At 42.9% G+C, this 26,607-nt stretch overlaps 1 protein-coding gene across 1 annotated transcript in view; it reads left to right on the forward strand.

Annotated features, from left to right (window-relative positions):
- Nucleotides 1-725: 725 nt before the first annotated feature.
- lama3 (laminin, alpha 3) overlaps nucleotides 726-26,607 on the forward strand; it is a 33,686-nt gene continuing 7,804 nt past the window's right edge. Inside the window, exons 1-32 of the mRNA XM_078168500.1 lie at nucleotides 726-985; nucleotides 1,520-1,633; nucleotides 3,546-3,658; nucleotides 3,749-3,832; nucleotides 4,024-4,124; nucleotides 6,115-6,159; nucleotides 6,254-6,405; nucleotides 6,925-7,035; nucleotides 7,198-7,309; nucleotides 7,510-7,680; nucleotides 9,735-9,928; nucleotides 10,031-10,147; nucleotides 10,231-10,385; nucleotides 10,463-10,601; nucleotides 11,380-11,479; nucleotides 11,818-11,934; nucleotides 12,013-12,183; nucleotides 12,312-12,463; nucleotides 13,508-13,714; nucleotides 13,851-14,002; nucleotides 14,092-14,254; nucleotides 17,875-18,002; nucleotides 18,117-18,267; nucleotides 19,525-19,629; nucleotides 19,741-19,874; nucleotides 19,972-20,089; nucleotides 21,131-21,265; nucleotides 21,358-21,500; nucleotides 21,583-21,705; nucleotides 23,522-23,666; nucleotides 23,764-23,879; nucleotides 24,085-24,265. Coding sequence (XP_078024626.1) covers nucleotides 797-985; nucleotides 1,520-1,633; nucleotides 3,546-3,658; nucleotides 3,749-3,832; nucleotides 4,024-4,124; nucleotides 6,115-6,159; nucleotides 6,254-6,405; nucleotides 6,925-7,035; nucleotides 7,198-7,309; nucleotides 7,510-7,680; nucleotides 9,735-9,928; nucleotides 10,031-10,147; nucleotides 10,231-10,385; nucleotides 10,463-10,601; nucleotides 11,380-11,479; nucleotides 11,818-11,934; nucleotides 12,013-12,183; nucleotides 12,312-12,463; nucleotides 13,508-13,714; nucleotides 13,851-14,002; nucleotides 14,092-14,254; nucleotides 17,875-18,002; nucleotides 18,117-18,267; nucleotides 19,525-19,629; nucleotides 19,741-19,874; nucleotides 19,972-20,089; nucleotides 21,131-21,265; nucleotides 21,358-21,500; nucleotides 21,583-21,705; nucleotides 23,522-23,666; nucleotides 23,764-23,879; nucleotides 24,085-24,265 — 4,338 coding nt within the window. The 5' untranslated portion in view covers nucleotides 726-796. The remainder of the gene's footprint in view (nucleotides 986-1,519; nucleotides 1,634-3,545; nucleotides 3,659-3,748; nucleotides 3,833-4,023; nucleotides 4,125-6,114; nucleotides 6,160-6,253; nucleotides 6,406-6,924; nucleotides 7,036-7,197; nucleotides 7,310-7,509; nucleotides 7,681-9,734; nucleotides 9,929-10,030; nucleotides 10,148-10,230; nucleotides 10,386-10,462; nucleotides 10,602-11,379; nucleotides 11,480-11,817; nucleotides 11,935-12,012; nucleotides 12,184-12,311; nucleotides 12,464-13,507; nucleotides 13,715-13,850; nucleotides 14,003-14,091; nucleotides 14,255-17,874; nucleotides 18,003-18,116; nucleotides 18,268-19,524; nucleotides 19,630-19,740; nucleotides 19,875-19,971; nucleotides 20,090-21,130; nucleotides 21,266-21,357; nucleotides 21,501-21,582; nucleotides 21,706-23,521; nucleotides 23,667-23,763; nucleotides 23,880-24,084; nucleotides 24,266-26,607) is intronic.

Genomic DNA, 26,607 nt, shown 5'->3' on the forward strand with positions numbered 1-26,607 from the left:
CCTCAGAAAGGGACATCTCCCCCCATGTTATTCATTAACATTATACAAACCCTTTAATTTTGTAGAGTCTACAAAACAATGTACATTTTGTGAATTTTAAACACATCACACTTCTGTGGATACCGAATGACTCACTGAGCAATGTGTGCCACAGTTTATTTTTCACTCTCTTTGTTATATCTATAGACTGCAAACCTTTGGTATTTTTGTTGCAATAACTTTTATTATGCGTGGTAGAAAATGACAAACTGAGAAGGGGAGGTGTTGGTGGTGGTGTTGGTGGGGGACACACATTATGAAATAAAGTATGAGCCTGGTGGCTTCAGTGTTTCAGCTTGAATGTGTTTTGAAACAGAACAAACTTTTTATTTTCAATGCAAATAAATGTTTCAGTTTTCTTTCCTGTGGCTTTTTTTTTCTACCATTATAAACAATATTGTATCAGTTACTTACTGGATCAGCCGACATGTCTTAACTTGTGGACTGACTGATAATAAAGTGATAACCATTTTCTCCTGTGTGTATTTGTCGTGTTATCTGCACTTTGCATTGTTCAACTAAACACATGCGCCACTGCTTCCAAAAGACCATAATGTCTGCAAGCTCAACCACACCTCACTGAACCTTGAGCCCAACTGTGCACCACGCTCATCACACTTACTGTTTCTCACTGTCCAGCTTTTTTTTATGTGTCTCGCATAAAAAGCTCCAAGGTTCACCTTTTGCAGGGTTTACCTGGGAGGAGGAGCTCTCAGAGGCTTTTTTTAGACTCACATGGCTCACTGTATAGTTCATAATGCAGTGGAATAAATCTTTGCTTTGCAGTGCAGCGTGGTTGTTTTTGCTTTGCTTGGCTCCGGTTTCTACTGAGAAACACTCAAAGTGTACGTATGACAGACACAGTCAGATCCACCAGAGGACACACAGCACCAAAAAGTTCTGTGATCCTTCATTCAGCAACCAGACAGCAGGCGCCATCACACAGGTAACGCAACGCTTTGTTGGGGTTTCATATATTTATTTTACACTTGTTGTCCGTAAGGAGATTACACTGCAGACTATGCTGCAAAATAATGTCATGGGATAATTTAATGATCCACCTAATACTCTTCCAACCCCTTTTAGAAAGTTAATTTTATGCTGATGTGGGTTGATAAAGCTACTATCACTATTAGATGTGCATTTTATTATGTCTCTAGAACAAAAAAAAACTCTTTATGGCATCCATTTCTAATGCAAACTCTCTCTTTAGTGTGTATATCACCATGTGAATTTCCCTCTGCCTCCATGTCACACCCTAATTTACAACTCACTGGAGACTATTAATTTCCTTTGTGACAAATGCATCTGATACTGTATGTAATTAATATGATTAAATCCACATGTTCTTGCCGTTAATCACTTTGCAGCGTGATTACTTAGTGATAAAAGGTTTCTCCTGAGCAGGTCAGTGGGGTTGGAGTGTTTGCTTGTGTTAATTGTCCCACAGTCGACTGTTCAGCTCTCTGTGTCTGTGCAGAGGTGCAGCTCCGGCTTCTACAGAGAGCGGGCCGGACCATACCGGGGTCAGTGTGTGCCATGTAGCTGCAATGGACTCTCCAATGAGTGTGATGAGCGAACAGGGAACTGTGTGGTTGGTGCTCACACACGTGCACACATACAATGGCACAATTGTTGATTTACAGCACACTTAAAGGTCCAGTGTGAAGGATTTAGAGGGATATATTGGCAGAAATGGAATATAATGTAATAAGTGTGTTTTCTTTACTCAAGATTCCTCCTCATTTTCATGGACCAAATTTAAAAACCTTCCCATGATTTATCGAAGACCCATAATATATATATATATATACTGTAAAACTTCAATTAATAGCCCGGGATATGATTTGCTTAAATCAGTGAAATCAACAAGCTTATATTTAGGACAGGCCTTTAAAGGGATAGTGCACCCAAAAAAGAAAATTCAGCCATTATCTACTCACCCATATGCCACATCCCTTGCGGAGATCCAAGGGGAGAGGAGGTAGCAACACAACTCCACCTAATGGAGGCTGACGGCGCCCCAGATTCAAACGTCCAAAAACACATAATTGAAACCACAAAATATATAGGCTAAAAAAAAAAAAGGCTAAAAAGTTCAGATGATGTTTTTCCAAACAACTTTTTATGTCGGGGCTTCAGGACACTTGGATCACTACGGACGAGCAGTATGGAGATATTTTGTAGTTTCAATTATGTGTTTTTGGACGTTTGAATCTGGGGCGCTGTCAGCCTCCATTAGGTGGAGTTGTGTTGCTACCTCCTCTCCCCTTGGATCTCTGCAAGTGATGTGAGGACTCTAAAACTTCACTTGAGCCTCCCTCGGCATATGGGTGAGTAGATAATGGCTAAATTTTCATTGTTGGGTGCACTATCCCTTTAATTCCTTTCGCACAAAACTGTTGTTCAGCAAAGATCAAGAAATACAGTACAATACAAAAAGTGAGTTAAAATAAAGCTGATGAGAAACATCTGGTAACTGACAACAGGCAGGTAACTGAAAGTCCAAATGACAGCAGTACCAAAACTAAACTGAAAACCAACCAGGATAATACGATGAAATTAGGTATAAAAAATCCAAACACAAGAGCAGGCAGGAAACAGAGCATGGAACAACGCCAAGAACACAGCAATGAACACAAGGCATGAACACAGACAAACTGACAAGGAACAAAGTGAAACACAGGTATATATATACACAGAAAACTAATCACAAAAATGAGACACAGCTGGAGCAGGAGGACACGGGCAGAAGGAGGGAAATGGGGATTGGCTAACAACCAGGCTGTGGTGGGAAACACTAGGGTGGAGCAAACAAGACTAACACAGAACAGGTGTGAAGGGAGACTCTGGAACAGGGAAGGACTAACGAGACAGGTGTGACAGAAAACAGGTGGGAAAACACACAAAGACAGGAAGTAAAACCAGACACGACACATGAGGAGAGAATCTACAAAATAAAACAGGAAGCAGATTAAACATGACTGAAAGTAAGAACCATTGTGTTGTTGTTACCTTACAATGAGCCTTTTTTATCTACATAGGGAGCGGGTCCACATCTACAGAGATCACTGATCAATCAGTGTTGCACCGCCATGTTTTTCTACAGTAGCCCAGGATGGACAAATCAAACACTGGCTCTGGATAGGACCATTTGTGCTTTCACGTTGGCCACTGTGGTTCATAGTCCCTTCCACATTGAAACAACAGATTTCTTTAAACATGAAACTGCTTTATTCTGTGTTTTTTGGGTTTAAATCACCTGTTCTGTTTATTTTGAGGAGAAGGAAACCTCTACAGACCATTTGGTTCCATGTAAAATCCTCCAGAGCAATGAACAAATAAGGAATTAAAAGCAGGAGAAGTTTCAGCTGCAGTCTGCACTCGTCACCTCTACATGCCACTAAATCCCGCTAACACTGGACCTTTAAAGGCTGTGGCATTTGTGGGCCAACCCAAACAGAAAACATGTTGCTCATGTTGTGTTTGATCTAACTCACCCCCAGAACTGTCAGTTTGACTCCACCGGGGACCGCTGTGAACGGTGTAAAGAGGGTTACTATGGAAACGCAGCTGAGAGCACCTGCCGTGCCTGTCCGTGCCCCTTTACATGGAACAAGTCGGTCTCTTTTTTTATTACCTAGCTCAGCCAAGCTCACCTGATTTCTGCTCTGCATCAGTGTGAAGACCTTATTATGTGTCTCTGCAGTTTCGCTCTGGCCTGCCTGGACATTGGCTCAGGAGTGGTTGAGTGCTTGTGTAAACGTGGTTACAGTGGAGCCAGATGTGAGAGGTTTGTCTGCTGCTGAGGAAGTGACACATAACCAAACAAAAACATCATCTACGTCTCATGATTATGAGCAAAATGTTGCACCCTAATCCCCACTGTCCACTGCTCGATGCAAGGCACATTAATTATATTCGCACGTAGGATTGACAATAAAAAAAATTACAGTTTACCCTCCTATTTTTCTTCTCTTTAAGATGTGCATTTGGTTACTATGGTAACCCAGTGGTGTATGGAGGCAGCTGCAAGCCCTGCAATTGCAAGGACAGCTCGAACATTTGTGATTCTCTGACTGGAGGTAAATATATATTTTATACAAATACAGACACATAAAGGTTAGATTGAAATGTCTTTCAGTTAAACACAAAGTTAACAGTCAGTTTTCCGAGTATGTGTGATTATCCTTAACCGAGGGTCAATCAGTACAATTTCTTACTTTATTTTGAAGGGATAGACGATTTAATATTGGACCTCCATAAAGTCGGGGGAGTCATACGAGACAGATTTTAAAAAGAATGGTCAAAATCAAAGTTTCAGAGGCTGAGATATCCTAACTTTTGGTCCCCAGTATGGTCAAGCTCCAAAACACCATTAAGACTAGTCCATACCCATTGGTAGCTTTGTCACCTTCTACCTATGCCAATCCTCAATGCCTATGTGCAGTTTCACATAGATTGACCACGTCAGTGAGTAGAAAAACGTGGGACAGACAGAATGACTGACTGACAGAATGACACACTGACAGTTTCCGTGATTATGTACAGCATACCATACCATGACTTAGTCATACCAAACATTAGAAAACACCAACATTGGTCCACAGGGGGAGCCACAGTGATCGGTCGCATTTTAGCCATTTTGAAGCATTTTTCTGTTGTTATAGCGCCACCCAGTTGCCAATTAGAGTTCAATTTCTCCAGTCACCTTGAGGCGTCCTGTTCTACATATCTACCAAGTTTAGTAAAAATCCATATGGCGGTTAGGCCCAGATAAGAAATGAGCTCTCTAGCGCCCCCATTTTGTTTGATGGGGTCAATAATGGAGGGGTCCCCTCAGATTATGTGTGGTCATATGCCTACAAAGTTGCGTGGTGATGGGTGAAACCCTTGAGATGTTATACACCTTTATGTGATGAGCCACGCCCTCCGCAATATTCATTGCCTTATAGAAGCTCAGTTTTAGTAAGTTTTCCAACTTTTGCCAAGAGGGAACTTTAGATATTGGTCCCTAGATTATGTTCACCCAGTTTCATGCAGATCGCTCAAACTTCCTAGGAAGAGATCCATTTGAAGTGTTTTTCACAAAATTCAAAATGGCGGAAAATCTATATAAGCGGAAGTTATGGGTTCTTGAGGCAAATGTGTTCCTCATGAGGAGAGGCATCTCTGTGCAAAGTTTCATGTCTCTACGACATACGGGGCATGAGATATGCCCATTCAAAGTTTGCCATTTCAATGGGTTGCTATAGCGCCCCCCTTTGGCCAATTGATGTAATATTACTTCATTGGCATCCTCCCATGACCCTCTACCACTGTGCCAAATTTCACATGGATTGACCAAGTCAGTGAGGAGAAAAACGTGGAACACACACACAGACAGAGTTTTCATCATTATATAGTAAGACTACATGTACCAAAATGCACAACACATCTTTTTTTGTCATATGCTCCCTGTCTGATACATACCCATTTTAATGCTGCATTCACATGCTCCTTGGATCCCTTTGAAGGTCATTCTTCAAGCTTTGGTGTGTTCAAAAGCTATCAGTCGTAATGTGGAAACAACATGGACGCTACAGATCAGATGTGTTTAATCTTATGGTTCAGAGTATTTAAACAACATGTTGATAACAGTCTGACGTGATTTTGTTGCACCAGTATGTCTCCTAAAACTACTAAAATACTGCTTTACCTGACTAATGCTAAAAATTGGCAAACACTCCTCGTGGACAGCAACCTAAAAAATTAACATGCAATATGTAGATTGATAAAATGTTTGTTACTATCTTTCCAAGATGTTCCGACTCGAGGAGGCGTTAATGTGAATTTTCCCTGTTGGGAACTCATTTTTGTGATTATTCCGACACCACGTGAATGCAGGGTAACTCCACGCTACAGTTTGTAACAGAGGCCTTCTGGTATAAATTTGTAGTCTCAAAGCTTGAACTGAGGAGTTATTTCCTCAGACATTATACAACCATTTTCACAGGCTGAGTAGTGCTGCTCATGACTGGTAAACTGGCCTTGATGTGATGAGATTTGTTTTTTAATATCCTTTCCTTTCAATAGAGTGCATCACATCTGGAAACAGCAGCTGTGGTGCTCACTGCCATGGTGAGTTTGTGCTCAAGATCCATCTCACAATCATGTTACATAAACAATTAGACTGTATTACTCTGATTCATCCTCTTCTTGTATTTACTGACAGAATGTGACAGCTGTACTATGTCCTTACTGCTCGACTTGGAAAGGATGGATGATGTCCTGGCTCAGCAGAAGCAGCAGCTGCAGAACGTCTCTGATGCCGCTGGTTCCATCTTCAGGCTGAACGACCTGCAGGCTAACATTTCTGAAACCAAGGTAGAGTTGATGAAGTTTTACGATATGTGTGTGGTTACGAACCATCCCAATACCAAGTGTGCATCTACTGCCGGCTCACCTAGCACCACTGAGCTAACTACGTTACAGCTCAGCTGAGGAGGACGCCGTTAATGTTTACATCTCTGTCACGGGCACAAGACTCTTGACAATAGATGCACGCTTCCTTCAGCGCAGTGATAGTTGGCAGGTGTAGTTCAGTAGACAGAAAATTGTTCTGACATGAAACTGCTCAAGGTCTGTGAATTATCTTGAGTCATGATTTCTGAAAAGAGACAAAGTGCCATCTACATTATTTTAAAGAAGTCAGAAATCTCTACTGGTGATATCTCCAACACTTGACAATTCACCCAAAAACACTCTAGACTGATTAATAGCACTACAGGTTGGAGGAAAAATATGTATTTTTAATTTTGGGGTGTAGTGTCCCTTTAAAAAAGTCCCTTAAGCGTGTGCCAAAGAGTTTGCCAAAAGAAAAAACTTCCCACCCGTGTTTTGCAGATTCGGGTTTGGAGGTACAGCACCGCCGTGAGACACCTGGATCCAAAGGTTGAACAGCTGGAAGCAGATGTGGATGCTGTCAGAGATGACTTGAGTCAACTGACCGACCAGGTACCTGGAGTGAATTTCCAACAGTTAATCAAACTAAAACTCCACCAGAATAACTGCATTTTCAGTACAGCACATTTCATCCACAGAATGCTGCATTAATGTACATAAATTGATCTAAAAGCACATGTTGACACAATTTTGACATTTCTATCAAATATCCAGACACTTGAAGCTGTATCAGATCTGGAGGAAGTCTTGCAGAATGCCAGTGAAACAAAGTTAAAGGCGGAGGATCTTCTCTCTGAAGCTGAAACTCTCCTCACAGCAATACAAGGTACATCAGTTAACATTAGTATGATTTATGTGTTTACACTGCTGTGACATTACCCACTGCTCTGTGGGCTGGCTGAAGTCAGACTGGGCCAAGCCTGAGAGTGGTCTGTGACTTTGTAGGACTAGAAAGGAAACTGAATGATCGGCCTCAGCCTCAGGTGTGTCATTAAGAGCAGTGTCTCTGTTATTGTGATGTGTCAGATTTGATAAAGCAGCAAACTGAGGTGAAACCTGGAGAGTCGGCTACTCTGTCTCAAAGTGACAGAGCCAGGATGATGGAGGAGGCTCAGCGCGTCGTGCAGGAGATGAGAGAGCGAGGCTGCGCTGGTCAGAGAGGCCGGGCTGGCAGAGAGCAGGAGGACGCACACCACTGTGAGATTTTCCTTGAAATGTATTCATTGGTTGCTTTCTGGCATAGAGATTATGCTGAGCTCATGAATGAAATGGTGCACCTGTTATTTGGCTCCTCACTATGATGACGCAAATCACACTCACTTCACAATGATGTGAAGCAGAAGGCACATCTAGGGCAGCCACTTACAATGATTCACAACTCTCCCACTTTTAAAGCTGCAACCACCACAACAAACTTTTCTTCAAGAAGATTCGTAACCCTCTCAGCGGCACTCGCAGAAAAATAACAATCATTTTAAAAGAAAAAACTTGGACTCTAAAATCTTGATTTAGTACTCCCCAACATTTTGGGAGTATTTACTTTTTTCAAGACCTAGAAAGGACGATTGATAGTACTCTTATATCCATATGCTAAATATGATGGTACAACTTAGCATAAAGCCTGGACGCAGGGGGAAACAGCTAGCCTGGACTGATCTTTAGAGGTACTGCCACCAATCTGTACCAGAAACTGGATTTGTTCAGGTGCCATCCTGAGCCTAATCAATCAAGGTCAGTGCTTAACCCCAACTATCTCTGTAAATGTTGAAATGCTGGCATTGTACAATTCTGCAAAACACCAATATGTTACATTTTCAGCCATGTTTCTAATGACAAAAATGGATGTTTTTTAACGAGAGTTTGGGACATTTTCAGTTGTGTTTGTAGCCACAAAAACCAACAACCTCGTCACAATGCGTTGCTTGGTCATCGACTTTCCATGTCGACATATGATGTGCAAGGTAGCCTGGGTGCATCTGTTGTCTGGGTGCATCTGTTGTTGATGTACTGGGATGTCATGTCAACTTCAGCCTTTTACACACATTCTGTTTTTTCAAAACACACTTTCGTTTTGAGGGGAAATGTGCAATTCTCTTTCAAAATAAATGAACTACGATGGTACAACATCGAAATTTGATATTTTTTCCCTTCAACAACACATGTACCGTGGTTACGGTTAGTCAACACATGCACGTGGTTAGGTTAAAGGGATAGTGCACCCAAAATTGAAAATTCAGCCATTATCTACTCACCCATATGCCGATGGAGGCCCTGGTGAAGTTTTAGAGTCCTCACATCCCTTGCGGAGATCCAAGGGGGAGCGGCTAGCACACCTAATGGCAGACGGCGCCCCAGACTAACGTCCAAGAACACAAAATTCTCCATACTGCTCAGACATTAGTCTGGGGTGCCATTAGGTGTGCTAGCCGCTCCTCCCGCCGATCTCCGCAAGGGATGTGAGGACTCTAAAACTTCACCAGGGCCTTCATCGGCATATGGGTGAGTAGATAATGGCTGAATTTTCATTTTTGGGCGCACTATCCCTTTAAGGCAACGGAAGCAGGTGGTTAGGTTTACAAAATAATAACAGGGTATGGCTCTACATTCATACGGAAAGTGAACACTGGCCTCTAGGGTAAAAGTCAGTCATCGTTGGACCCATCCAACACCCTGCCCTACTTGGACTTTTCGCCCCTTACGTTGTTGTCCAGCTGCGTTTCCCTCTGACACTGTCAGGCGGTGCTACTGACCAACGGCGCTCAGCAGCTTATCATGCCAAAGTGAAAGGACAGCTTTTTTAATCAGTGTCTGATGCAGAAGTCACTACCCATATGCGCTGGTATTCAGCAACTTCGGCAACAAAATATAATATTTTCTTAACCCTAACCAAGTGTTTTTTTGTGCCTAAACCTAATCACATGCTAGTTTCAACATATCTGCTACATATGAAACATACAAATGACATACACCTGGTTTGCAGAAACGTTCAGTGCCAACATTTGCTCTGGCGATTGGGTTGTTTCACGTTTGGATGAACAAAAGACATGAACAATTAAACCAATGAATAAAAGGTCAACAAAGATAAAATGTTATTGTAGGTTAGTATAAATATGCAGCTCTGGTTGTTGAGAAACAGACATTTTTTTAGTCAGTGTTCAATAATCATGATCTACAATCTTGCAAATTACCATCAGTGCAACCGTGTAGATTGTCTTAACTTGTAAAATCCAAAGTCTGTGTGTTCTCCTCAGTGCTGGACATAATCAGGAACATGACAGATCCTGTGGAAACCAACCAGGCTGTGTTAAATCAGACTGCAGACTCACTGATGGCCTCAGACTCTGCTCTGAGGGAAGTGGCTGTGCTGCTGTCAGACACGAAGGACAGAGTCAACAGGACACAGAGCCTCAACCTGAAGAGTGGTGCTACCCTACAGCATCTGGAGGTGACACGAAACATAGCTGGCATATAATGTCGGATCATACAGTTCTCTCTCTTTGTAGCATCACACAGATGTTTTCACCTCTCTTTGTTCAACGTTTGCCAGCATCTTCAGTCTCAGCTGGAAGGGGAACAAAGCGCGCTCCTTCCTGTGACTGGAATGACTAGAGACCTGCTAAAGAACACCACCGACGTCTTTTTAATGCTTGAGGAAATTAAGAGCGTAAGCAGGCATCTTTTACCGCCATGATTACAGGAGGCAAGATTTTGAGTGTTCAAACTGAGTTTATTGTCTTTACACTGCAGGAATTTGAGAATCACGCAGCTCAGTTAGACGGTGCCAAGCTGGAACTCTTAAAGAAGTTAAACAACATCGTCCAGATTAAGACAAAGGTGGATATTGTGAGCAAAGCTGAGGAGCACGCAGAGAAGCTCAACAGAGAGGCAGCAGAATTTCAGCAGTGAGTGTGAAACAGAGGAGCTAAAGAAAGTGGATAGATAAAACTGTAGTGTTCATGTTGACTTTATGTTTTTGCAGGGTGCTTCATAACTCTACCAACAGTACTGACCTGCACAGTGTGCTGAGTGTAGGAGCCTATAATAACATCATAAAGGCCATAGAAGAGGCAGAGATGGCAGCAAATCAGTCCAGAGAGGCTGTTGATCAGGCCTCAAAGGTAACTCAGGTGTAGGGCTGAGTATCGTTTAAAAAATACCAGTACCACAACCAGTACCCTTTAAGATATCAATATTACTTCGTTTGATACGTTTTTTTTCAACCTTATTTGATACCCATCACATGAGTGGAAGCACTTGGTTGCATAAAATGCCTCCAGATGCCACAGGTGTGCAGTATACCGTTCTTTTGAACAGTTTGGTGGCATCTTGGCACGCTGAACTTCTGATCCATACAACTTCAATACACCACAGACTAAAGCCCATTTCCACCGAACACTTTAAGTATGGTACCTTTGGAACCAGTTCACACAACCCGGTCGAAATTAATATATATAAACGCTTGAAGATGATCTACTGACCAATCAGACTGCAGTGTTCACAGCTCCCTCTTTTAGTACCAGATCTGTGTGCTAGGAACCCCAACAGAGGTGGTATAGAACAGTTCTATTGGTACCATCCACACCCGTACTGCTTGGTGGAAACGGGGCTTAAATGGATTGTAGCTGCTGCAGTAGAGGGCTAACCTCAGGTGCCATTTAGAATAATGCTCGTGCTGATTGGCTGCGAGCAAAACCATCCAAGTAGTCATTGTTTTCCAGATCAGGGTACGAAAAGGATCATTTATCATTTGACTGGAGAAGTTAAATACCACTTGGTACTGGGTTATTTCAAGTACCGATACCCAGCCCTACTCAGGTGCTATTAGTAATGTAACCTCAATGTTTAGCAATGGTAATGAGAATAAAAGACTGATATGATTCTGTTTCTGTCCATTAGGATGTGAAGGAGGGAGGCCTCGTCAACAGGGCCGAAGGACTCAAAGATAATTCAACTCATTTACAGACAGAAGCCAACGAGACTCAGCGTAAACTTGAAAGTGCGTAAACAGTAGGGGTGGGGGAAAATATTGATACAGCATAGTGTCGGGATACTTTTGTGTGGCAGTATAGTATTGTCACACAGTTCCAAGAATCAATTTTTTTCATTATGTAAGTTATTAATATGACAAATACAAATTCAACTTTACATTACATAACACAACAAACATTTTGCGGCTGCAAAAAAATGCCTGAAGTTGAACCGGCTGAAAACTTTATCTTATTTGATAAAGCAGACGTTGACAATTTTTTCCTTTGGGGACATAATTTAAAGTTGAAAAAAGGAGTTCTGAAACCGTTCTGACAAGTAAAAGACTTTTCAATTTCTTTTGACCAGCGCTGTCACATACAGTGAACACCCTCAAAGACCATGTGAATACGCAAAAGGAAAAAGGAGAATCTCTGAGAACGGACATCTCAACCGTCACTGACAACCTCAACAAGATCAAAAGAGGTTGGTGGATGTCTTGACAGTAAGAGATGATATTCCATGTCTGCGTCACAGTAGGTCATAGCTGTCTTTTGATTTCAGATGACACAGACGTCCTGATAAAGTCTGCAAAAACAGCTGCCTCTGCCTCCAACTCCACCGTCAATGATATAACAGAGAGAGTGAGGAACCTCAGCCAGGATGTGGAGAGAATACCTTTGACTAATGTCAGTGTGAATATAGATGATACGTTGGCTGAAGCAGAGCAAGCATGTGAGTGTTTAATGGCAGAAATCAACTTCTAAAAGTATTTTACTTTTCCACTGTTTCAAGACTTTTCAAATTCATTGTGATCTTGCAGCTGGAATATATGTTAGATTTTGTTTCCTGTGTCTATTCAGTGAAGAACTTGAGCACAGCCCTCCCTGTGTTGGAAGACAAAATCACACAAGTTGAGGCTCTCAGTGAGAAGGCGTCTCCCGGTGCCAACATGACAGAAAGCATCAGGAGAATCAAGGACGTGATAGAGGAGACAAGAAACTTTGTTGACAGGGTAAAGTAGTTTTTTAACTCGTTGTTTCTCACCTGCCTGATTTAAATCTGCTATAAACGGCATTTATATATGAACAATGGATCAAATGATAGTGTGTAATGTGAAAGGTGTTGCTCATGGTGATTAATCCACAAAGGATCACCTGACTTTGCTTTAAAGCGTCTTTCAGCTCATTGTATTGGGTTTACAAAATGTAGAATTTACTGTTTTAGTTTGGGCTCACTGTCATCATGACATCGTTTTCAGTTGCAGACAACACATCCTCACTCTGACCTCGTCACATATTGACGTTTGGTCATGGACTTACATACGACGTGTAAGGTACCCTGGGTGTGTTGGGTGTTGATGTTCTGGGATACTGTGTCAAGTTCTCTTCTTTCAAGATATACTTCCATTTTCACAGGAAATTTAACATTTACATACAGTCTCATAAAGGCACTACGTCGGTACAACACTGCGAATTGCCGTTATTTTTCCTTCAACAACAAACACACATGGTTGGGTTTAGATAACAAAAATATGGTTAGGTTTAGGAAAAAAAACAGGGTCTGGCTTTACAATCTTACGGGACACAAACACCGCTCTCTCAGGTGAAAGTCGATGTTTTTGTTGGACCCATCCACCACCACTCCTTGTCCCTCTGCGTTTCCCCCTGAAGCCACCATACAAAAGCGGCAACTAGCTGCATATCATGCTGACATTAAAGGACACATTTCTGACGCCGCAAGTCACTGCCCAAGTGCTGGTTTTCGACGACTCTGAAGTGAGATCATGGTCTTGCAGCAGGCAGCTATTTTCACCAAAAACACCCTAAAAACCTACTGGATGCCATCTGCGAAACAACAAATGGCAAAGTTAGCCGCTAACAAGTGAACGTATCGCTGCATTTAGCTGCTAATGAGCCAGATTTATCCTCTGGAGTTGGTGGAGACCAAAAACAGAGCTAAAACAGAGAGAATATTTGACTTTTATTCATCAGATGGACACAAGCATGACTTAGATGTAAATAAGCAACTGTTTGCCATTTCCCTGATCTGCTCACAGCTCTCAGTTGCCACCACCTTCGACGGAAAAGGTCACGTTGAGCTTCGTCCTCCGAGAAACCTTGACGACATAAAAGCATTTACAGCCGTTGATCTGCTTCTCAATCGCCATCAAAACAATCCCTCCAAGGCTAACTACAGACGGAAGAGACGGCAGAACAAACACAGAGATGCCAACATGTTTGTTTTCTACCTGGGTAACAAAGATGTGAGTATGTGCACAGAGATGCTTCTGTCAAGTGTTGCAATACAGCTGATGTACGTCAGATTAGCAGGAAGTCATTTTAAGTGACAGAGCAAATTTGTTTCTCATTTTATTTGTCATGTGTTTGTTTCATGTTCAGGCTTCCGGAGACTACATCGGGATGGCTATCAGCAGCAATGTGTTGACTTGTGTCTACAAGTTGGGTGGAGTCGTCCATGAGATTGTTACCAGCCCAATAACAACAACCACCAATGTGAACTCCTCAGACTTTGACAGGGTTATCTTCCACAGGTACTTCATGCACACGACGGAAGTTTAGGAAGCAAAACATGGATTTAAGTGTAATTAGCAGATTATTTCTAAGTCAATATTTCCTGCAGAGTTTACCAAGATGCTGAAGTGAACATCACAGGGAACTTCACATCACAGAATCCGATCCACCGCTCACCTAAACGTAACCATCCAAACACAATGACTGGTGTCCTTGAACTGGATCCAGTCAGCGTTGTGTTCTACGTGGGCGGTTATCCTAAAAACTTTATGGTAATGAGTCCCTGCTGTCATTTTATTATGCCACAGTGTATTTCATTTTTTTACACTGGAGTTTCTTTAGGCTATGAAAGCCCACTTCCATCAACAAAAGAAAAAAAACAAAAAACAAGATGAGTTCGGCATGACGAAGAATAAAAAAATACTAATGGTTTGTCAAAATGTTGAATTACTATTTCAAGACTATGAGACGGTAAGGCCACATTTTGACTGTGAGTAGTTTTTATTTTTAACCAATAATTTTGACAAGAGATAATATTTTGACTTACTATCTCACATTACCTGTAACGTGTGTGATTTGAACCCAAATGCCGCACTCCAGACGTCTGTGACAGTTGGTAGTGACCTTTAATGAAACACACACAGATCAAGAAATACAGGTAACAGTTTGATCTTCAGGCTCAGAGTCCACACACAGTCTCTGGGTTCAGGGGCCAGATAACGGGCCGGGCTGGAGCCAATCAGAAGGCTGGTGAGTTTACCGGGAAACAGACGATGCAGGCAGGTCAGAGGCAGGCAGGGTTGGGCATGGGAGATCAGGCAAGTAAGAAGTGCTGGAAAGTCTTGCATGTGGGCGAAGATAAATCTGGCAAGGAGCTGAGCTGAGAGGATTGTATGTATGGCAGGTAAAAAGTGCCCAATGTGCCAATTAACGGCTATATACTTTATTAATCCCCGAGGGGTACACCAAACACACATGGTTAGGTTTAGGCAACAAAAGTTCATGGTTAGGTCTAGGAAAAAGAACAGGGGCCTGGCGTGGGGGCTGGGTGCTGCCCGCGGGGGGTGTTCTGGTGCTGCACAGTGTGGGCCTGCCCGTTGGTGTGCGGCCGCCGGTAGGGGGCGGGTCGGATGGGCTGGGGGTCCGGCTTGGGGTCTGTGGCGGTCTGGGGGGGTACTGGCGGGGTTGCGGGTTGGTCTGTGCTCCTGCGCGTCGGGGTTCGGGGGGGCTGGGTGGGGTCCGTCGTCCGTGCACCCTGGTGGCGCGCCTTGTCCTTCTGCTGGGGGCCGATTTGCTGCGGGCGGTGTGGCCCAGGTCGGGACCACTGCGGGGGCCCGACGCTGCAGTTGCCAGGGGGGCGGGGTTAGGTGGGGGCCCATTGGGTTTCCTTGGGGCCCGCCTGGCCCGCTGTCCATGGGCGCTGGGGGCCTCGCGGCGCCGGGGTCTGGTTAGCGCCACCTCCTAGCCCCTCCCATCCTTCCCTCCAGCCCTCGGGCTGGGCCTACACTGGCCTGGCCTCCTAAACCACATTTAGTTCACTCACCACATATTGCACAGTTTTAATGCACCACATACACTCACTCTTTGAGGTGCAGACCACGGATGGATTGGGGGGCTTCATAATGGGGTAGGCTATGGGACAGTGGTGTCCGGTAGCCCTCCATGCTGCCCCCCAGCCCATCCTTATCTGTTCTCCAATTTTAAAGCACCACATACACCTACATCTTGGGGGACAGATGGGAAGAGGTTCCAGGTGCCTTATGGTTGCACGGGCTGCAGGACAGCAGTGTGCTGTAGCCATCAGCCTTGCCCCCACCTGTCTCCTATGTCCCTCAATTTTAATGCACCACATCACACTTATGGGCACTCACATTCCCGTGGCCCTGTGGCGGGTGGGCCGGGTGGCGCCCTGGGGGCTATGTGGTTTCCTGCTGGGGTTCTGCCTCCTGACCGGCTGTGGTTTATGGGCCCTCTGCTATGGGGTCCCGATGGGGGATTGACTGCTTGTGGCGGTCCGCTCTCTCCTGTGTGTTGGTGGGGGCCCGTCCTGGGGGGTTTGGGTGGGTGGCCCTTCGCGGTCCCCTGGTTCCCGATGTGCCGGGGACATATGCCTTGCAGTATCACCGCCTCCTTGCCTCCCTTGTCCGCCCGGGCCTGGGTGGGCTCTCATTACTGTCCGGTCCGGCGTCTGCTGGTGGCCGGCGCCTGGTGCGGGCCCGTCCGGTGCGGTGCTGGTTCTCTCCCTGGGGGCGGTGCCGGGCCCCCGCGCCTGGCTCCTTGGGTCGGGGGCGGTCCCTGGGTGCGTCCGTGGGTGGGGGCGGGCGGGTGGTCGGGGGCGGGTGGTGGTTGGGGGGGGTGGGGGCGGTCCGCGTCGGGCGGTGGGTGGGCGGGCCCTCCTGCCCCGCCTGTCTGGGGTGTGTCTCTGGCTCTCTGGGGGTGCCGGCCTTCGCCGCCCTGGGTCCTTGGGCCTGCGTGGTGTCCTGCAGCCTCTGCGGCTCCCTGGTCTTGGGGTGCCATACCGCCCCCCTTCCCCCGCAGGGCTGGCCCTGGACCCTGGTGATGGTTTTCATAAACACATTGGGAGGACACACCGCGCTGGCAACTCTTCTCTGCAATTGGGCTTTCCCCCTCCACCAAGACTCTCACATTTTTGGTGTTCAGTATAGACTTCTCTTTTGTTTTTGTTTTTCAGTACAGTATAGTAGACATGTATATGTTTATTTTCGATAATCTGCATGGAGCACAACCACCTCAAGGCCACAATACATCAGCTACACTGCCTGTTTCTCCCCTGTTTTTTTTTCCGTTTGTTTGTTTATTTGTTTGTTTTTCCTCCTTCTTCTCCGCATGCACTATCACTATATAACTCAGGACTTAAGCACCTGCCCCCTCCCCCTTGCTTGTTTCCTTACTTTCCCCCTGACACACTTTGGTGTATCACGGCCCTCTCTGACTCATATTAGGAAGTTTTTCCAATAAAGGCTGATAGGCTAGTCTCCAGGGAGGGTGGGTGACGGTCACAACCACGCATTATGGGTATAAAATACTTGACTGCAAGATTAACAGTGCATCAATCTTCACAAGAAGCTTACACCCTTTAGTGGTGCTAAGCTATGAAGACCAATGCAGACAAGTAAAAGAAAAAAAAAAAGAAGAAAAAAAAAAAAAGATAAATCTGGCAAGGAGCTGAGCTGAGAGGATTGTATGTATGGCAGGTAAAAAGTGCCCAATGTGCCAATTAACGGCTATATACTTTATTAATCCCCGAGGGGTACACCAAACACACATGGTTAGGATTAGGCAACAAAAGTTCATGGTTAGGTCTAGGAAAAAGAACAGGGTTTAGCTTTAGAATCTTACGGCACGTGAACACCACTCTCTCAGGTGAAAGTCGGTCTTTGTTGGACCCATCCACCTCCCCTCCTGCTCACCCTACTCAGACTTTCACTGCCTTTACTTTTGTCCTTGTACCACCGTGTTTTCCCTTGAAGTCGCTGGGTGCCGTTAAATTATAATGGCAACAGTCCGTGTATCATGTCGATGATAAAGGTCGCCTTTTTTTGTTGGTTTCTGATGCCGCAAGTCACTGCCCAAGTGCCGGATTTCGACGACTTCGGAGTGCTCAATAAGTGGTAATAATGGTAATTGTTACATACCATTAGTATTATTTTTTATCTTTACTATCTTTTTATCATGTCAAACTTTTTTCTTTTCTTGGCTGAAATGGGTTTCCATATAAAAATGACACAAACCATAAAGTCACTGATCCAATACATCAAAGTCAAAGATCCAATAGATGGTCTTATGTCTAGTCTCATGAAAATCTACTTGGTGAATTCATCCAGTCATGACATGTTAATGTCTTCAGACTCTCTTCCTCTGACTTTTGTAGCCTCCAGTGCAGCTGCGTTACCCACAGTACAGAGGAGCAATGAAGCTCTCCTACATAAACAATAACCCTGTGAGTCTGTTTAACTACAAGCGTGCCGTCAATATGGATGCAAAGCAGCCTCCCATCAAGTAAGCATTATTTAAGTTTGGAAACGCTAAAGCTACGCTGCATTACACAGAGATGTGTTGTTACAAAGATTAGAAAAGGTAAAATAAGGATGAAACCTGTCTTTATTTGTTCAGGATTCCCCACTCAGAGGTGTCGGATTATTACGATGGAACAGGTTACCGCATGGCGATTATAAGGGAGCCACACAAGATGAAGAGAAGACTGTTCAGATTTCACACTAACAGCCGAGAGACAAATGCCGTGCTGTTCTTCATCGGAAATGAAGTAAGATGTTTCTGCCTGAGTTGAACTGATTTGCAGAAGCACCTGTCAAACACTTACTAGGGCTGGGCGATAAAACGACTATGTACGGTATATCGATATATTTTCAAGCAAGATATAAATTTAGACAACACAGTTCATATCGATATAGGGTCAAGTTGCGTTACATAACATGTACCAGTGTGCATCTCTCCTCTCTCACCCTCTCCGCACAGCTCTGCCTCACTCACTCACTCACAAGTTCTCCAGCACAATTTTTAGAGGCGTAGCCTGACGTGCACCTCCCTAGAAATGTAGCTGCACGTTGCGGCGACACAGACCTCCTGTCTATTTCTGTAAGCTGAAACCTTTTACCTCAGTGGAAACTTTTATTTACTTTAATTTCACAGATAAGAAACAATAAATTGTGAAGACAATAGCCTAAAGCCCCACAAACTAGCAATTTATGTCCTGTGTGTGATTAATCCTGGCTTCATATAGGTAGAGGAAATCGCCGCTGGTTGCTAGGCTACTTTATACAATGTAAAATGCCATAGGCTTGTGCTAATAATGTTAGCATGTTGTATTTGTTTGGAAAATGTGTTTAGTATGACAGTTGTTGTCAGTGAACCTTGTGAGTTGTAATGGAGCTGAATTTTGTAATGTAACCTTTGTTAAATGTTGCTGTCGCCCCTGGTTTTATATGAGTAGAGGAAAAGTCTGCTAGCTGCTAGGCTAATTTATACAATGAAAAATGCCATAGGCTTGTGCTAAAAACATTAGCATGTTATGGAGAAAATGTGTCCAGATAAAGACAAGTGTTTGTCTGTGAATGCTGCGAGTTATAATGAAGCCGATTTGTGTACTTGGGTTTGAAGTTGTCTCTATTAAGCCAATGTTTTAGGAGTGTTTTGAATCAACAGAACTTTACAGCACTTCCACTGCCAACTGTGTTTCGGAGGTGTAGCTGTTGTGCAGCTGCATATTTTCAAACAGGGGAATAAAATCCCTTTCTTTGCATTTTATTTTGATCACAGTCTGTTTTTTTAAACGGCCTGTCATCACAAACGTGGCTTTGATTTGTAACTGAACTTGTAGCCCATTTCGTAGAAAATACTGAGTCAGCCTGTAAATACCCAGATATGAATTTTTTTCCATATCGCCCAGCCGTAACACTTACTGATAATTTTATGCTCTGCAAATAGAAAATGTAATATCATTGAGTAAAAACAGTGTAGGGGAACACTGTATGGTACTGAGTTTGTGTTCTGTTTGTTACAGGGGTCTTTTTTCTGTGTGTTTGTGGAAAGAGGCTTCCTGGTGCTTCAAGGACAGCAAGCTGGTCGAGAGCTCAGAGTTCAGAGTGCTGACAAAGTGTCTCTATTCGTAAGCTCATCTAAAATTATTAACTCAACATATTGATTATTGAGCAGTGTAAGCTTTCTGAATTCATGTTTTTGTTCCATTTATAAACTAACAGTATGTGTCCTGTCTCAGGACAAACCCTTTGCAATCACCATTGCAGACAGGTTCATTGTGCACTGTGGACCACAGCAGATCTCCACAGAACACAATCAAACAAACTACATGAGTTTTTACATCGGGGGTGTACCAGCACAGCTCAGACAGAGGTATGTGTAGCATTCACAGCTTCAGCTCTTCAGATTAGCCTTTTTAAACATTTGTATATTTGTTGTTTGTCTGTCTATTTACACCTTTGAATCTCAGACACAACATCACAGCTCCAGCATTGAGAGGATGTGTGGATCATCTGACAGTAGACACTGAGATCGCTGAGTACGTCAGGACGATTGGTGTCAGCAACAGATGTCCAGTTTCACTACTGGTAAAGTACCACAAAGAGATGAGCAGGATTCATGGCTGCTCTAAGCTTCATGCGCGACTGTAAAAATGTGGTTACACTTTTCTAGCTGATTAATTTTGAATATTCAGCTTTTTACTCACATTTGAGATGGAAATTCATGTCAGTGTAAAAAATAAAAGTTAAATGTTAATGTTAATATCAAGATTTAACTTTTAACTGATTTATATTTAGCATTTAGATTTGATTGACTATTTAAATTTTGATTTATTATTTAGATTTTGATTTATTATTTAGATTCAACATTTAAGATTCAACATTTACCATATAGATTTAACACTATTCTTAACATTTAACATTTAGGATTAACATTTAAGATTCATTATTAGACTGAGATTTAATATTAAGTTTCTCATTTAACATTTAGATTTATATGTCATGTTGAGATTTAACATTCAGATTTAGATTTAACATTTATATCTATATTGGATTTAGATTTTAAGATTCAACATTTAACCTTTAGGTTTAGAGTCAGTATTTAACATATAGCTTTAACATTAGTTTAATTTTTAGATTCAACATTTGAATAATCTAATCTGAGCTAAATAATGAATCTAAATGTTAAGATTTAACATTTAGACATTTAGATTTTAATTTATATTTCTTATTTATATTTAACATTTCTATTTAATATTTGGATATAGATTTAACATTAGATTCACTGTTTTTGATTCAATATTTAACATCCAAATAAGCTAACATAAATAACGACTCTAAATGTTGAGATTTAACATTTAGACATTTAGATTTATATTTCTTATTTAGCTTTAACATTTAGATTTAATACTTGGATTTAGATTTAACATTTACCTTAAGATTCAACATTTATTTTATATTACTTTATATTATTTTATACAAACATTGTGTTAAGAATTACGTACATGTTTTAAATATTTAAAATATAACAGCAAGAAAACTGTAACCTTTTTTTTTTACTTTCAGTTTCACATTCAGTAAGGACTGAACATTGAGAATCTAATACTTGTGTGTTTCTGGTTTGTGCAGGGTGTTCGTTCAGCTACGTTATATTCAGCTCTGTCTGTTGATTCCTCGGCTCTTTGGGGTGAACAGACGGCCGGAGTCTCTCTGGGCTTCAGGAGCACAGACAGAGACGGTCCTCTTCTCAGAAGCAGCTCTCAGGTAAACCCTGCATGCCTCACATCCTGCTTTACAAGAGAATCAAAAAGGTAAAGATCATAATGACTCTATCAGTATTCTCCGATTTTCTGCAGGGCTCCACCTCTGTCCACAACTTTAAGCTGTCTCTGGATGACGGCTATGTAGTATTTAAGAGTGATGATTACACCTTAAGGTCGGATGACAGGTACAGTGACGGAAGCTGGCACTACTTGTCTGCAGTAAGGAGGCCAACAGGGTAAGATCTGTCCTATGTTTGTAGCTTAATCACAATTAAAATTTAAACTGAACTTGTGTTGAACCTGTCTTAATTTTCTCAGGTTGGAGCTCAGGATTGATAATGTAAAGGTGATTCGGGGACAATCACCTGGTTTGAGGCTGGAGGATCAAAATTCGCAAGGAGGGAAATTCAAAAGCTGCATCGCTAACCTTTACATCAGGAGGTTTGGAAACATTACAAATCTCTTTGCAGTTTTTAATATCACAGCTGTTCTAATACAAGCTGCCAGAGGAAAATGTTTGCATTGTATGTTTCTGGAAACCATGGATATGTGACATTTATACACTCACTGGCCACTTTATTAGGTACACCTGTTCAACTGCTTGTTAATGAAACTAGCTTATCAGCCAACCACATGATTGCAACTCAATGAATTTAGTCATGTAGACATGGTGAAGATGAGCTGCTCAAGTTCAAACTGAGCATCAGAATGATGAAGAAAGGTGATTTAAGTGACTTTGAACGTGGCATGGTTGATGGTGCCAGACGGGCTGGTCTAAGTATTTACTGGGATTTTCAGCACAACCATCTCTAGGGTTTACAGAGGATGGTCCCAAAAAGAGAAAATATCCAGTGAGCCAAAATGCCTTGTTGATGCCAGAGGTCAGAGGAGAATGGCCAGACTGGTTCAAGATGATAGTGTTGTTTATTGAATAGCGATGATGTGAAGATGATGAAGGACACTCCGCTGACACCGTCTTGCTTGTATATAGAAAGGTTTATTACAAGAAGTACAGCATCAAATCAAGCACCTAGGAAACCTGAGAGAGAGGTCGAAGCCAATATGAACTGCTCTGAATAACGGCTCAATTTACCCTGCATATATAGGTCGGTTGTTTTGATGAACTTTGAGACAAAATGTGACAAGTGACAGAGAGGCAATCTAGATGGAATCCAACCTTTCATCTTACTTATCTATCTTTGACCTAAGCCATAATAAAATCTTGACCTGGGCCCCTAACTAATCATGTAAGACCCCAGTCGTCACATAACATGTGGCACGTCAGATACTACAATAGAAAGGCAACAGGAAATCAAATAAGCACTGGTTCCAACCAAGGTGTGCAGAAGACCATCTCTGAACCAACAACACCTTGTCCAACCTTGAAGCAGATGGGCTACAGCAGCAGAAGACCACACCAGGTGCCACTCCTGTCAGCTAACAACAGAAAACTGAGGCTACAATTCACCAAAACTGGACAATAGAAGATTGGAAAAAACACATTCAGATGGAAGCATGGATCCATCCTGCCTTGTATCAACGCTTCAGGCTGCTGCTGGTGGTGTAATGGTGTGGGGGAGATTTTCTTAGTACCAACTGAGCATGGTTTAAACACCACAGCCTACCTGAGTATTGTTGCTGAGCGTGTCCATCCCTTTATGACCACAGTGTACCCATCTTCTGATGGCTACTTCCAGCAGGATAACGCACCATGTCACAAAGCTCACATCATCTCAAACATGACAATGAGTTCACTGTACTCCAATGGCCTCCACAGTCACCAGATCTCAGTCCAATAGAGCACCTTTGGGATGTGGTGCAACGGGAGATTCTCATCATGGATGTGCAGCCGACAAATCTGCAGCAACTGTGTGATGTCATCATGTCAATATGGACCAAAATCTCTGAGGAATGTTTCCAGCAACTTGTTGAATCTATGACACCAAGAATTAAAACGGAGGTCCAACCCAGCGCTTGCAAGGTGTACCTAATAAATTAGCCAGTGAGTGTTCATTTCAGACCTATATTATCAACATTTCTAAAGTGCTGTAGTTCTGATTACATGCATATGAGCTGACTTTGTCATTGAGAGGCAGTGGGGATGCTGGATGTCATGTCATGACCAGTGCTTGAGACCAACACACAACAGAAACGGTTTGCAGAAACGTACAATTCCAACATTTATTCTGGCACTTGGGTTGTCTAATACAGATGTTTGTCCCTTTCTCTTATAATAATACAATTTATGTTTATTTAGGCCCGAGCAGAGCTTTATACCTGCTGATCTGAGCTCATTTCCACAAACAGGAGTTGCAGTACTTGGCCTCTGCAGTCTCCATCAAGCACCGCACACCAAGCTTCTACAAGACCCTGTATTAAGAAGGTCCCAGAAACACAAACCTGTGAGTGCAACAAGCCGTTATTTCTACAGCACCATAACAATCTGCCTATTGCTTTTAATTAGATGGTGAAGCAGGTCATTTCTCTGCGCTGTGTTAGATTCAGGTTCCAACAGGGAGTCAGTGTAAACACCGGCGAGCACACCATGAATACCAGCTCACTGAGGAGCACAGTTGGCTCAGTTACACGGTGCCACAGCAGGACCTTAATCACAGGTAACGGTGGTAATGTATGAACAGTAAAATACCTTTTCGTTCCTGAATATGAGGATATTATGACAGAGTTGTTCAGAAATGTTATGGTTTGGGTTTGGTATTCCCTTAGGTTTGTTGTCCCTCCCTTAATCCTTTTTTATTCAGCCATCATTCACTCAAATTACCAGTATAATGGACTTCACTGTTGTGTCCTCTTGTGTCTCAGGCCTCACTTTTCCCTTGACATAAAGACCAAGTCGTCCAAAGGGCTTATCCTCCATGTGGCAGGGAGAGGAGTCGTCCCCTTGCTGGCTCTGTACATGGCAAATGGCAAGATCAAGATGTCTCTCGGGCAAAACAGAATCATCCTGCACAAGCAGCAGAGCAACGACGGGAACTGGCACAGAGTAATTGACTATTTGCTAAGCCTCACGCTGTTGTTGCCAAACCTGTTCAACTTTCCTTTTTTCATATGCAGTTAACAGTAGTTCCTTACATACACTCTTCATGGCGGGAATGTTGTGAATGTTTCTCGATGTTCTGTATAATACGTACAAACATAGAATAGACGGACACTGTTGTTCAGCTGTTAAGCCAGCAATTGAGCTTGTAACAAACCCAAAGTGACGTCTTTCAGTATTTCAGTTCAGCGTGAAACAGCAAAGGTGGCGTGATAGCTGATCTTCTTTATGGCTGTATTGTGGAATCTCTGTTTAAAAGGGGCTATTATGATGGTGGCAAATTTATCACTCAAAATGTGGTTGTGATTGGTGTAAATTTGGGTCTTTGATTGCCCACAATAGCAAAAAAAAAAGCAGCTGTTAATTTCCAGTCGATGACTGTGGATATGGTATGATATCTGGAAATGTCTCTGGCAGATTACATCATCTTTAGCAAGCTATGATGAGCCAACGTTAGTGCTTAAATTCCATGAGATAGTTGAAGCTGAGATCTCAGTGTTTCCAAATTATTTGCCATGAAACAAAAACTGCAAAATGATCCAAAATCTAAACATGGCAGCCACATACATGACAGTGATGAGTTTGGCTCCCACAGCGCAGATATTCCAGCTCTGAACAAGAGTTTTTCTATTGTTACCTGCACCTCCACGAAAAAATGTAGTTAGCTAACGACATGCCCGTTGACGGGAGCGTATCTATGTTTCCCGGGTTCTATGTTCCCCACTTAACCCAGCAACAAAGGTTCCCCGCTTACACAAAAAAGGTTCTATGTTTCCCGGGTTCTATGTTGCCCACTCAACCAAACGGGAAACACAGAACCCTTTTTGTGTAAGTGGGGAACATAGAACCTTTTTTGCAGGGTTAAGTGGGGAACATAGAACCCGGGAAACATAGAACCTGGGAAACATAGGGATGACCCCCCGTTGACTATGACAATAATGCTAGATACTGTAGGTAGCCAGTAGGAGGCCATGATGGTAATCCACCCCATACTCTTGATTTGGTTTTCAGAGGTTGTATGCACACAGCTCTAGAAATGGATGTACTGTAATAAGCTGGTGGCTAGCAGTTGATGGTGCTCAAAGAGTGCTCACAACAGCAACAGTGCTGACAGAAATAATGGTGTTAACATATTTTATTTATTCCCTGGGATATCCAGGTGCTCTATCCGATGTCAGTCCTGCCTGGTTTAAATTGTACTACATTTCTGAGACTGAGCATTTGATATGGGCAGCCTACAAATTTCAATTGAGTGCGTTTACATGGACAGTTTAATTCCCTTTTCATTCGGAATGAAAGTTCATTCCTATTAAAAGTGATCTTGTAAACACCTAATTCAGAATGAAAATGGCCAATGCAATTGAAAATTCACTCTGATGTAAGGGGCTGGAATATTCCGTTTCTAATTGCGAATGGCAGAATTTCTCGCACTTGTATACACTCATTCCTCTTTAAGTTCATTCCGGTCTTTCTGCGCATGCTCGTTTCCTTGCCCTTCTCTTGCGATGACGTACATAGCATGCATAGCAACGGGCTGAGATAGAGCAGTCGGACTCGTTGCACTCACCGGTTTCCATTCGCCAAAGCACGGTCTTCTACCTCCCTTCTTCGACCTTCTACCTCCCTTCTCCTCCTCAACAGACGAAGCATTAGCAGAACAAGGTTGTTGTCGCACTGCTGCTTCAAGAATATAAGCAAAACAAGCCCGAAAAAGGCACTAAGAACAGTGTCGTCAAGCATCTTGTTATCCGGAGCGAGGACTGCAGTGTTTTCTTCCGGTAAATGTAGACACGTAACATCTGCCCCGCCCCCTATCCAATCAGAAACCTTCCCTGCCCCAAACCTTGCACAGACCCGAATAAAGGCGATTAAACTGATCTCAGTGTAAACTCTCATTCGGAATGAATATTTCTCATGTAAACTACCTGGAAAGATTTTAATTCCAAATGATTTCATTCAGATTTATTTCATTCCGAATGAGAAGCCATCATGTAACCGTACCCAGTTTTTACTTTGGTTTAGTTTTAACTGCTCTGAAGGTAGAGCATGGTGGTTGGAAGGTACAGAGTATACTTTATTTCAAAACAAATGAACCAACAAGCCAACCAAACTGTTGGCAGTCACTCCTCCACTCAGGGAGCTCTACTACTCCATGTGTGTGGACTGCCCATAAAAATATAGTTAACATTTGGAGTAAAGTGTACAGTACATCTCTGTTCAGCAAAGTGCTAACACTGTATTAATGCTCTGAATATTGAAGCTGCTTTAAATGCTGAATAGGCTCTGAT

The sequence above is a fragment of the Epinephelus lanceolatus genome, chromosome 6 (assembly GCF_041903045.1).
Source record: "Epinephelus lanceolatus isolate andai-2023 chromosome 6, ASM4190304v1, whole genome shotgun sequence".
Lineage (NCBI taxonomy): Eukaryota > Metazoa > Chordata > Actinopteri > Perciformes > Serranidae > Epinephelus > Epinephelus lanceolatus.